The sequence below is a fragment of the Chiloscyllium plagiosum genome, unplaced genomic scaffold (assembly GCF_037043375.1).
Source record: "Chiloscyllium plagiosum isolate Xiang-an unplaced genomic scaffold, Cpla_swu_hap1 HiC_scaffold_13, whole genome shotgun sequence".
Classification (NCBI taxonomy): Eukaryota; Metazoa; Chordata; class Chondrichthyes; order Orectolobiformes; family Hemiscylliidae; genus Chiloscyllium; species Chiloscyllium plagiosum.
The window spans coordinates 81,556,545-81,569,202 of record NW_028270151.1 but is presented as its reverse complement, the minus strand read 5'-3'; the positions used below and the strand labels follow the sequence as shown (position 1 = coordinate 81,569,202).

Here is a 12,658-nt window from a genome sequence, read left to right as displayed (position 1 = left end):
ATTAACGTGTCATGAATAATGGTGAGAGGTCAGCCCCACTGGAGGAGGGTCAATTGCACAAACTTTGTTCGGTAAAATCATGAGGCCCATCTGGTCATAAAACCGATGAGACATCAATGAGATGCCAACCTGACCAGGTAGTCTTCACGCTCCAGTGAGCGTCTGGTTAGCTCACGTGGTCCGCAACACAGAATAACACCCACAGGATGCCTTCAAGTCCTAGACTGCTTTGAGGTCACCACAAAGGCACCAACCCCCAACCTCTGACGAGTCCTTCCCTGAAGTGGTGCTGACCCCCAGGTTAAAACCCCCACCAGTCATCTCCCTCCCCAGTGAGAAAGCAGCCATCTTTCACAAACCTTTCAAAAAAAATCAAGTTGTTATTTTTACACTAAAGCTTAAACTCTTTTTGTTTAAGGTGTGAAGCCTCTCCCTGTTGGTCAACTTGTGAGAAGTCTCAGTCTGGCTTTTTGTTGTTAAACACTTACAGTGTTGGCAGGAGCTGTGAGGCCTGACTGTGCCTTCTAAGCGAGGTAATGGCATTGGCTGATTCCAGTCAACTTGACCAGGGCAGACAAGTAGGGCTGAACCCAAAAGGCCACACTTCATGGTCGTCTCCTTGTCCCATGATGCCTTTGATTAAAAACCTGTCAGATGTGTACATGAGCTGCTGGGTGTTGGAGCACCCTTTATATTTGAAGGGTGAATACTAAACTGTGAGAGGTTATGCTGCTCTCAAACTATTATTACTCCAACACAATGACATTAATTTCCCATGAGGGGCATCTGATGGAGATGCCTAATGTTCAGTCTTGAGTGTGAACATCATCTGCAGTGCCAATCTTACAACGTTAATTCACACTCAGTAGATACTGGCACAGACCCTGGCAGAGTGCAGCTGGTCAATTATCTTCTTGTGGCACTGGAACCAGGTTCTCTTGAACTGCCCCGTGGGCACTAACTTCCTCACCCACCTCTGTCCAGGCTGACTTCGCCAGCTGAGGTGGCATTTTGTTGCCACTCACAGGGAACAGAACTTCCCTTGTCTCCCGGACAACCTTCAGGAGGTCACAGAATCACAGAGTTATGCAGCACAGAAACAGATGCTTTGGTCCAACTTGTCTGCACTGACCAGATGTCCTAACCTAATCTTGTCCCATTTGCCAGCACTTGGCCCATATTCCTCTAAATCCTTCCTATTCATATACCCATCCAGATGCCTTTTAAATGTTGTAATTGTACCAGCCTCCACCACTTCCCCTGGCAGCTCGTTCCATATATGCACCACCATCTGTCTGTTAAGATATCCCCTCAGGTCCCTTTTAAATCTTTTCCCTCTTACTATAAACCTATGCCTCTGGTTTTGAACACCCCTCCCCTGGGAAAAAGCCCTTGTCCATGCCCCTTAAAGTTTTATAAACTTCTGTAAAGTCACCCCTCAGCCTCCAACACTCCAGGGAAAACAACCCCAGCCTATTCAGCCTCTCTCTATAGCTTAAACCCTCCAACTGAATGCCTTAAAGTTTAAAAACATCTTTCCTGTAGCAGGGTCACTAGAAGTGAATGCAGTTTTCCAAAAGTGGCCGAACCAATGTCCTGTACAGCTGCAATATGATGTCCCAACTCCGAAACTCAATGCAATGATCAATGAAGGCAAGTGTGCCAAGTGCCTTATTCACCCCCCTGTCTACCTGCAACTCCACTTTCAAGGAACTATGAACCTGCGCTCCTAGGTCTCTATTCAGCAACATGCCCGAGGACCCCCCATTAACTGTATAAGTCCTGCCCTATTGGTAACATGTGGCTGTGCTTTTTGCTTAGTCTCCAGGGATGGATGGGGGCGATGAGCAGAGGTGTGGTGGTGCTCCTATTGCAGAGAGTGAAGTGCGCTCTGGGTCCCTTATAAATATATCGGACAAATGGTGAAGCCTGGAAATTCCAAGTGTGGGACGACCTTCCTGTGCCCGCCTGCCACTCCACAATTTGGCATTTTACCCACTCATGAATACCAAGCTGAGAAGGATGCAGTGAACATGCCTCCCACTTTTCCATTTAGCTGTGTAATTAGCTCAAAATAAAAACAATATTTTACCTGAGGGGTTAATCTGCTCTCTTCCTTCTTGGTCCACCAAACCCCCCTGCCATAGCCACTGAAATGAGAAATGACAGGCAAAGCTATCCTTCATTATCTACCTTAACTGGGATCTTCTTGCAAATTTGAGCTGAAAGGTCAAAGGCCATCATTTGAATTGCTGCCCTCTTGAGAAACAAAAAGTGACACAGTGAGGATACATGTGTTAATTGTACTCCCAGCTCCGGAACAGCAGGCAAGCCCCAGGTAGTCGATGGAAGTGCTTCAGGGATACCCTCAAGGTCTCACTGGTGAAGTGCTGCATTCCCACAGACACCTGGGAATCACGGGCCCTAGGCCGTCCGAAGTGGAGGAGGAGCACCCAGGAAGGCATGGACCACCTTGAGACTTGCCATCGGGACAGAGGGGAAGCCGGGGGGAAACAGCGAAAGGAGCGCCCTGCCACACCACCCATCCCTTACCCATGACCATCACCTACCCCAAGTGTAACAGAGCTTGTGGTAGCCGCATCGTCCTGTATTGCCAGCTATGGACTCACCCTAACAGTGGAAGAGAGTCATCCTCATCTGTGAGGGACCGCCTATGATGATGATGTTAATTGTTTATCAAATGTGTGTTATTTGATGCAGCTGGAGGGCACTAAATCAAGTTTTATTTGAGTGCTTAGAATCAGACAATAGCTGCAGCATGGCAGGAAGTCATTCAGCCAGTTAAAGGAGAATGCTACTTTGTACCAATCTCCTGCTTTCTCCTCATCCCCGCGCACGTTATTTTCAGACAGAGATACCCGTTACGGAGAGGGGCAGGCACATCGGAGGATCTCCTTGTGGGTCTGCGCCAGGGCTTTACCCAAGATACCCATGAACTGGTCGAGGCACAGGCTATAGTAGGTCGGGGTGGGGGTGGAGTTGGGAGTGGGGGTGGAATCCCCTGTGTCCAAATGCCTGCCTTTGCTTAGGGACTAAGTCAACGCCAAGGTATCCTTGAGATAAAGCACAGAGTGCCTACCGGTACATCTCAGGCCTTTGACAACTGCTGAGCCCCATTGGAGGATCCTCAAACTCCAACAGATATTTTCATTTATAATTGTGAGTTACCTTTGCAATTGGATTTTTGCTACTGTGCCCTTAAGGGGATGTACACAACTTTTTCTTTAGACTAACCTAGTTAATTGTTTTGGCTTCACATAGTAGAGGCACTTAGTAAAACTGAGAGATGGCTGAGCTCGAAGGTATAAGATCAGAAACAGGCCATTCAAACCATCATGCTTGTGCTATCTCTATTATTTAGTCCGAATATCTTATCTAGTTCTAATCTCCTACTTTTCTCCCATATCCCTGCACACCCCTCATATCTAGAAAAGAATATCCTATGGCTCCTTGAGTGCTTCAATTGAACCTGGCTCCGCCACATCTCCAGGTAATCCATTCCATACCCTAACTACTTGCTGTGTGAAAAAAAACCTTTTCTTAAATCATCCTTGCTTCACCAAAACATCACCTTAAAGGTATGCTCTCCCTGACCTTGTACCTTTTGCAAGCTGAAACACTCGACTTAATCTATCCAGCCCGCTCATGATTTTGAAAACCTCAGTCAAATCTCCTCTCCACCTTCTTCTCCCCCATCCCCTCGTGATCAATCCCCAAAGCCAAGGGAAATCACTTCCGCACTCACTCCAGTGCATTCGCATCTTTTCTAACGCGTCATGTTTCACATTTGTAAATAAAGTGAAGACTGAGTAAAACTTGAGTCCAAAACCATCGCTCACCAACTGGCTTTTCAGTTCAGCTCAAGGACTCATGGTTGGGTGACTTGAGCCTGGGTTTTTTCAAACCTGCAGATTGTAGCAGAAAGAGTAAGGAAGAGGGTGTCTCAGTCCTGAGGGAGATTGGCCCTGGGAAATGCAGGGTTACGGGGTTAGGGTCAGGGGTTGGAATGCTCTTCGGAGGGTCAGTGCAGACCCAATGGGTTGAATGGTCTGTTTCTGTGCTGTGGGGATTCAATGACAGAAAGAAATTGTGCAATCGTTTCCAAGGGGTAAAGGAACAGCTCAGATGGTCCAAGGGTGGAGAGCAGCAGAACACACACCATTAATATACTTATTAGATTGGGAAAAGTTGTGAGAGAGAGATGTTGAAGATTTGGGGGATGGGAGTCAATGAAGGTAATGTGTGCTCTAATCTTGATGGATAGGCTTGAGCATTCAAATAAAAGAATCCACACAGTATGGAAGCTGGCCATTGAGTCCACACTGACCATCCAAACAGCAACCCATCCAGACCCAGGCGCTACCCCTGTGACCCTGCATTGCCCATGGCTAATCCACCCAGCCTACAGTTAGACTGTGGGAGGAAGCCAGAGCATCTGGAGGAAACCCATGCAAATGCAGGGAGAACATACAATTTCTGCACAGACAAGCATCCAAGCCTGGAATCAAACCTGGGTCCTTGCCACTGTGAGGCAGCAGTGCTAACCACTGAGCCACTACACTGCCAATGCTGTTAAATGAAAATGCAAGAGTCTGGTCCCTCTAGCTTTGGAGACTGCTCTAGTTTTAAATTGTCCTTATTTCAGGATTTGAGATCGGCAAGTGTTCCATTCTAATCCTTACTGGAAAATGTTCATGTTTTTACAGATCGGGAAATCGATTCAGCTTTGCCACCCCTGACTGAATCAGAGGCCCTGTCTTTCGCCAACATCAGTCTGACAGCAAAGGCCATCATTGAGCGCAATGCTCATGTCGCTGAGGGGAACCTGCCAATATTGGCAGCCTCCGAAAAAAAAAGCAAAGTCCAAGATACAGCTCCCAGGTAGGATGTGTGGGCCGGAGGTTGGCAAGGCTGAGGTGCCCAGATCTCCAAGTGTCCCGGGTTTCTGGAATCAATAGCATCAGATCTGGAGTCTGTTCTCTTCTGAAGGACTAGGACAGAGTCGCTGGAGTGAAACACACTATAAATACAATACCAAACGAGTAGAGAGCACCACCCTGTGTCAGCTTCACTCAGTAAGCAGAGATCATACTTAGAAAGAGAGAGACACAGCGAGTAAATAGAGAGCAACACAGAGACAGGGACTCACTGAATGAGCGGAGAGTGATTCAATGAGAGGTTACAGAGTGAGGGACACACTAAGAGAGAGCAGAGAAGGACTCACAGAGAGAGCAGGAAGAGACAGAGGGAGAGAGACATGGCAGACAGGGACACAGAGAGAGAGACAGACAGACAGACAGAGGAGAGCAGAATGGAACAGAGAGGGAGAGCAGAGAAGGACACAGGGAGAGAGCAGAGAGGGACAGAGAGAAAGAGAACAGGGAGGGACACAGAGAGTGCAGAGAGGAACACAAGGAGTGGGAGCAGAGATGAACAGATAGCATAGCAGGTGAGGAGACTTGTGTCAGAGTTGGCAATCCCACAAATAGCCAGAGGAATCCTCTCCAGGATCATCATTTCTACCAAAGGTCAAGCAGCTTTCTGTGTAAGGTCAAAGTCTGAAGTCACAACGCTGATCAGCAAAGTTAAAGAATTAACTCCAGAAGAAAAGAAATGTGTACCTAGTGGAAGAGTGAGGGGGCATCAAGGTAACTAACTGATCAGAACAATATGGAAAGGACCCTTGCCATTGGATCTCTGAACTGTTCCACAACTCATTAAAGGTTGTGATGATATGCCCAAGTAGCGACATAGAAACATAGAGAATAGGAGCAGGTGTAGTCCTTTTAGTCCTTCGAGGCTGCTCTGCCATTCATTATGACCAAGGCTGATCATCCAACTCAATAGTTTTTCCCTGTTTTTCCTCCATATCGTACCACTCCAAGGGCTATATACAATTCCTTTTTCAAAACAGACAATAATTTGGACTCAGCTGCATTCTATAGTAGCAAATTCCACAGGCTCATCACTCACTGGATGAAGACATTTCTCCACATCTCAGCCCTAAAGGATATACCCGTGTCCTCAAACTATGACTTTGGCTGTGTGGCAGTGATCACACCTGTCTCTGAAAACCTCCGATTCATTATTCTTGACTTTGCTCTTCTGCTTGCTGCTTGTCCCATGAAACTCTGTAAGAGAGAACAACAGCGAGGAACTACCACAGAATCTGGGCAAGGGGGAGAAGCAGGGCTCAGGATTAGTGTGATAAGGGGCAGGAGCCAGCTGGTATCTATGAGGCTGGCATGAGAGACATCAAACTGAAGGCAACATAATATCAGGCAAGTATGGCATAAATGGAACAGGATTGTTTGACCCGGCAGGAATCAGCTGAGCCTGAGTCGGGGGATGGGTATATGCAGAGATCAGAAAGGAGATTCATCATTTCACTGACAATTAATCTCCCCTGCTCCCCCTTTTGAAATATGAAGTCCTAATCTTTAATCACTTGTACCTCTGCTGACAATAAGACATAAAACTAATCAATATCCTTTCTTCCTTCACGTTTGTGCATGGAGTATTTAAGAAGGAGGGATTTTGAGTTTCAGCTAATTGAGTTGTGTTATTAATTCCTAGTTTTGTTTGTCTACTGCTACTACTAATAGGAAAAGTTAAGAGGGATATGGGCCAAGCACTGGAAAATGAGACAAGATTAATTTAGGATATCTGGTCAGCACAGAGAAGTGGACCAAAGGGTCTGTTTCCATGCTGTATATCTCTATGACTCTATCAGACCTGCACAACCTTGGACTGTGAAAGGAAACCCACATAGACACAGGGAAGGTGTGAAAACTCCATACAGTCACCCGAGGGTGGAATTGAACCTGGGTCTCTGGTGTTGTGAGGCAGTAATGGAGCAGATTTTGGAGCAAAATGGAGTTGGCTCAATCAAAAATTGTGCGAAACAGTGAAAAAGAAACATTGTTGTGTTGTATGTTTTAGCTGTTCACAGTTGCTAATGGGCAGATGCGTCTTTCCTGCCTAGTGTGCAGTGTTTAGCTTCAATAGCAATGAAATCTAATCTGTGTGAATTCTCCATAAAGTGAGCTCTCACGCCAGAATCTGCTGTACAGTTTTGCTGCAGCTTCAGAAATCACAGCAGACAGGATTTTGCTGTTTAACTGTCGCAGCTTTTACCAGGATCAGATGTTGTCTGGGCAAGGTACATCCCAGAATGGAGGTACTGTGTGTGTATAATCCCCGCAGTGCTGCCAGTACCTTACACTGAGTGAATCTCAGATTATTTTGCTGACAATTCCTCTCCGTATTGGATTAATCGGGAAAGAGATGTCAACACTGCCAGAATCTTACTAACGTCAGAGTGCCCCCTTACGTGAGGTTAGACACAGGATCCAGAGTTGAACCAGAGACAGCTTTGCAGTGGTGGGACCAGTCTCCATTGTCAGCTCCTCTCTGCAACTGCTGAACCGCTGGCTGTAGCTGGGTGCACCAGCCGTGCTGTGGGTTGGCTGCTCCTCTGCGTCAGTGGCCTACAGGTGTGGACTTTTCACAACCCTGCGGATAGCGCCTCCATTTTGAGACTGCCTCGCAGTCTCCTGCCCTATCTCAGAAGGAGCTGGCCAGGCATTGCAGCGGGCCCTCTGATTAGCTGTTTCATTCCCTGCCCTGCTCCCTGCTTCATCTGATGGATGCCTTCTTAACTGTGAATAGCAATGCCAACACCCCCCATCACCATCATCCGCCCCATCACCTTTCACCATCATCTCCCCCCTCCTCCACCACCACTGTCTCCCCACCTCCCTCCCCATGGCCAGTTTCAGATTCCAACCCAGAATCCAATTGGATGGCAGGATCCCATTGGGCTGGGTTGGTTGTTTGCAAAGGCCCCAAAAGCACAGCAGTTATCGGCCCTTATGAGCTCACTACCAGGTATCAGGGAGCCCCTGGACTAAGCCGTCCAGGTGGCTATCAGTATGAGCAGAGGGTGTGAGTTGGATTGGTCCTGTGAGAAATTAGGCTACACACATCCTACATCAGGATGGCTTTGCGGTTTGATCTCTGGTCCCTTTTGAATGAGAGGATTCAGAGTGGCAGTACAGATGCAAAAATTGGCGTTGAAGCTAAGATGGGGGAATGAGGGGAAGTCACCCAATTCCTCTTTGCCACCAACATAATGAGTGAGTCAGAAAAGAATCAGGATTGGCTTTGATGGGCCTCATTGCTGAATAGCACAATTATACACAATTTCTACAAATGAAGGGTGGATTCTTGGGCCAAGGATCAAAGTTACTGTTCAAGCAGTGACACTGACAATTTATTTGCAGGAGGGGAATACACACAAGGGTTCAATACCTGTTATATATCAGTTGAACTATTTAAAACCAGACCATTCCCCTTTTACAGCACATGACTGTAGTTGGCTTGGCTACATGTGGGGTGGTGCTGAGATGGAGAGGGAGAGCAATATTTTGGCTACATGCTTGAAATGCAACCAACCAGGAGCGAAAATATTTTTATTTCTTGAAGGTCCTTCTTGAGATTTTCTGCAGCACTATTTGATTTTCAGGGGCTACTATTTCACTCTGACTAACTCGTTTATGCAGTCATAACAGCACCTCCAGTGCTTCGATGTATTTAGTGTCACAAAGGAACAGCATCAGAACGATTTATCAATATATTCAGTTATCAACCCTCCATTGAACTTAAAGCCACTACACTGAGAGGGAAGCATTAATTTCTTAGATACCATTGCACTTAAATTGGCACAAGAAAATAGCACAAGCTTCCGACAGAAGTTTTCTTTCCAAAACAATTGACACGCAAATCTACACAAAGTCACCATCCTTATCATAGCTGCTATCGATTGGTCAGGTCATTACCAACGCCTTTGCAGATGCATGAAGGTGGAACATATTAACCAGGCAGTTACTACCCTATTTATTGAGTCTCAAATTTCAATCTCAGATTCAAAATTTAACAATTGATATGGAGTCTATTATAATGACAGAAGTTCATTTCACTCTAAACGGTAACATCTGAAATCATGCACACTTAAGCTAGAGATTCCATTTTGATTACTCCAGTGATTTCACATTTTCTGACTTCAGTTGACTGAGAATTCAGTTGTTATCCCTGAAATCATTCTCTTTCCTTCACAGCCTCTATCTTCTCTCTTCCCATTTGCAGTGTCCATCTCCCTCCCTTACATCTCTTCTGCCACTCTTTCCTGACACTTGTGGCCCTCCTTTTACCCCAGCCTGCAGCCTCCTTCTTCAACCCTCCCTACCTCAACCACTTCCTTCCCCCACCCCTAACCAATGCAGGAGACAACACCACCTGAATATGGCAGACTGCAGCCCCAGCAAGACAGTCACTCACTCACATACCGTCACATACAATCACATTCTAAACCTCTCCCATGGCCACGACTGATAGTGAGCCTATACATAAGAAGATCTATAATCACTAGGAGTGGGAGTAGACAATTCTGCCCTTCAACCCTCCTCAACCATTTAATACCATCATGGCTAATCTCATCTCAGCCTCAATTCTTCCCTGCCCACGCTCTATAACTATTTAATCCATTACTAATTAAAAATCTATCTCCTCCTTACATTTACTCAATGTCCCAGCATCCCACTGTGGGGTACTGAATTCTCCAGATTCATTACCCTTTGAGAGAAGTAATTTCTCCTCTGTTTTAAATCTGTTACCCCTTATCCTAAACTATGACTTTTCATCTGAGATTGCCCCACCAGAGGGAACAAGATCCTTTCTACATGTACGTTGTCAATTTCTTTTAGGATCTAATATACCTCAAATAGATCTTCTGTCATTCTTCTGAACTCTCAGAGAGCACAGGCCTGAACTGCTCAATCTCTCCTCATAAGACAAACTCTTCATTTCTGGAATCAGTGGCAAATACAGGTGAGAAACAACCTGTGATTGGAGGATTGTGAGAGAGACGGGATTTCTGATTGGAGGAGCAGCTCCTCACTGACCCTGGGTCCAGTCCCAGAGAGCGGAGTGGGAGGAGGGCAGTGTCCTGGTTCTGACAGAGTGACCCCATTGATTGAATCTCCCCGGCCGTCATTGTTGATCTTGTAGGTGGATCCTTTGTATTTTGTACACTGCCACCCACCCTCAAGTGGAATATCACAAAATAGCTGATAAAAAGCCTGTTTCTCAAGAGGGAGAGGGTATCCCAATGAGCATTGTCTTTTGTTTTCACACATTCCCTTCCCTATCTCTGGTCTAGGACATCACATGTCACATCTTTGATCTTTGACTGCCACCTCACGCTCTTCCCAATAGTCATGGTGTTTGTCCCACTGAGCCTGATTTCCTGGCAAGCGAGAGGTGTGCACAGGCATTTGCTGACGGGCTATTGCTCCAGGAAAATAGGCACAAGCCCTGCCTTGGCACACCCCAGTGGAAGAGGAACCCGGCCTGAACGGCAGCGCCCATTTGCAGATCCGGCCCTGACTAACCAGATTTCTGCTCTCCTGCCTGTTTTAACAGGAGGCAGCTATTCAAGTTCAAGTTCTGTTACGCCTGTGGGCGTTCGGTGGGCGTTCGGCTGATCACGTGCAGTCGGTGCAAGGAGGTGTACTACTGCAGCAAGGCCTGCAAGGTGACAGCGTGGAACGAATTTCACAAGGATGAATGCTACTTAACAAAAGGTGAGGGCACCCTATGTTTTTAATTCATTCCTGGGATGCGGCATTGTTTGCGTTTCATGCCCATGCCCAGTTGCCCTTGAGAAGCAGTGTTGAACTGCCTTCTTCAACAACTGCTGTCAATGTCATTATGGACCAGACCAGACCCCCTGTAAGAAGGTAACTTGGACCCTAATGTTTCTTATTTTAAAGGCAAATGTGAAGTGCTGTGTTCCAAATGCAATTCGACTGGTCAACATTAAGCAAAACACAATTCAAATACTATAGTTAAAACACAACAAAAGAAAGAAGAATTTAGAAGTACGTAACTCTATTGGGAAACTTAACAAAATGACAGATACAGTAACTAGTACTAATTAACTGTTCCAATATTGTAACATTCCATAAGCACACCCTTCAGCAAATTCAGAAAACAGGTTTTGTCTCACATGCAATCCAGCAGCCTTGGCTGTAATTGAGAGCGGGAAAAATAGCTTCCAATTCTTCAAGCCCACAGCAGCAATTGCTGAAAGCTATAAGTCCTTGGTCTGTGAGAGCTTGACCACACCCATTCAGGCTACTTTTATTGTTCCAACTTTAAAAAATACAAGACTTCACAAGTTGCTTATCTTCTCATAGACTGTTCAGCACTTATACCCCAATCTCTATCTAAAAGAAACCAGGACAAAACATACCATCGTCACAATGTGCTGTACGCCACTAGGAAGGGAGTTCCAATAGACCCAGCAACATTGAAGGAATGGCAATATATATTTTCAATAAACATGTTCAGCCATTCACACTTTTGGTGTATGTAAGACATGATCCTGGACTTCCTTGGCTCTTACGATCACTACCACCATGCCATCATATCCCTGAAGAAATGGTGGTATACTTCCAGGTCCATTCAAGAATTCAGTTTCTTCATTTAGTTAATGAGATAAAGTCCATATTGTCTAGATGTATGGATGTGTCTACCTCATGCATATATTTCAATAACCTCCACATTTTTCATCGAATCCTTTTCACTCTCTTAAATGCTTACTGCTTTGAGATACACATCTTAAATGTACAGATATACCTTTAAGTATGTAGCCACTAACCACACACAAGACTAAACATTTCCCATCTGTTAATGCAGACTGTCAGAGTTAAACACTGCAGGCATGCTTGACATGGAGAAGTCTAATACAGCTGGTCAGTTGCAGGCATCCATTGTATTACATTGTTTTGCAATGCCTCAGGCCAGTTGCTACACTGCCAGCCTGTAATCAAACGTTAACTTCAATATTGTCAATTTGCCTGCCTCTTTAAACTCCCAATTGCTTAAATTGTTCTTCAAGTTCCACTAATTGAATGCGTGAGGTGCATTTCGCTTTGTCTCCCCGTGTGGCCGAGGGGTAAACCTGTACCAATCAGATTATCATTCCACTTGATAGACGGAGCTCCCTTTCGTCTTCTGTTGCAGTTAGATCTGTTTTAATGAAGTGCTTCGATGAGGTCGAAGAGTGAAGCTACCTTCTCAGTCGTTAATTGAAGGCTGCCAGAAACAACATGAACAATTTACCTTGGAGACGTTCCCGAAAGCTAGTGCTAGAATACCATAATCTGTCAGTCTTTATATAGTCCTAAACACATTAGGACAGGGAGAAGACCATCCAGTCTATTGGATCTCTGCTGGTGCTTTATAGAGCAACCCATTCAATCCCATTTCTCCTTCTATTTCCAGAGCCCTGCACATTGATTTTCTTCAAATGCTCTCCCAATTCCTTCGTGAAACCATCGATTGTTTCTGTAAGGAACATCTGACTGACTTGTGTCATTTAAAAATCTTGTCATGGAACTGTTGTGTGAAGCAGCTTGTATAAAATGAAAAAGTAAGTGGTTTTTCCTGCCATTGGCACCGCAAATGTCCACTGGAGTGGTCTCCTCCTCACTTACTTCAATGGCGGATTAGGGAAAAGCCCAGAAATCTTCTATCTGTGTGGAGTTTACACATTCTCCCCGTGTCTGTGTGG

General features: G+C 45.6%; 1 protein-coding gene across 4 annotated transcripts in view; it reads left to right on the top strand.

The window, feature by feature from the left end:
- ankmy1 (ankyrin repeat and MYND domain containing 1) overlaps positions 1-12,658 on the top strand; it is a 96,139-nt gene that overhangs the window by 81,632 nt on the left and 1,849 nt on the right. For 3 of the 4 annotated variants that reach the window (XM_087993848.1, XM_043701792.2, XM_043701790.2), the window contains 2 exons: positions 4,728-4,902; positions 10,504-10,664. In XM_087993848.1, coding sequence (XP_087849974.1) covers positions 4,728-4,902; positions 10,504-10,664 — 336 coding nt within the window. The remainder of the gene's footprint in view (positions 1-4,727; positions 4,903-10,503; positions 10,665-12,658) is intronic. The other variant, XM_043701791.2, reaches the window with a different exon arrangement.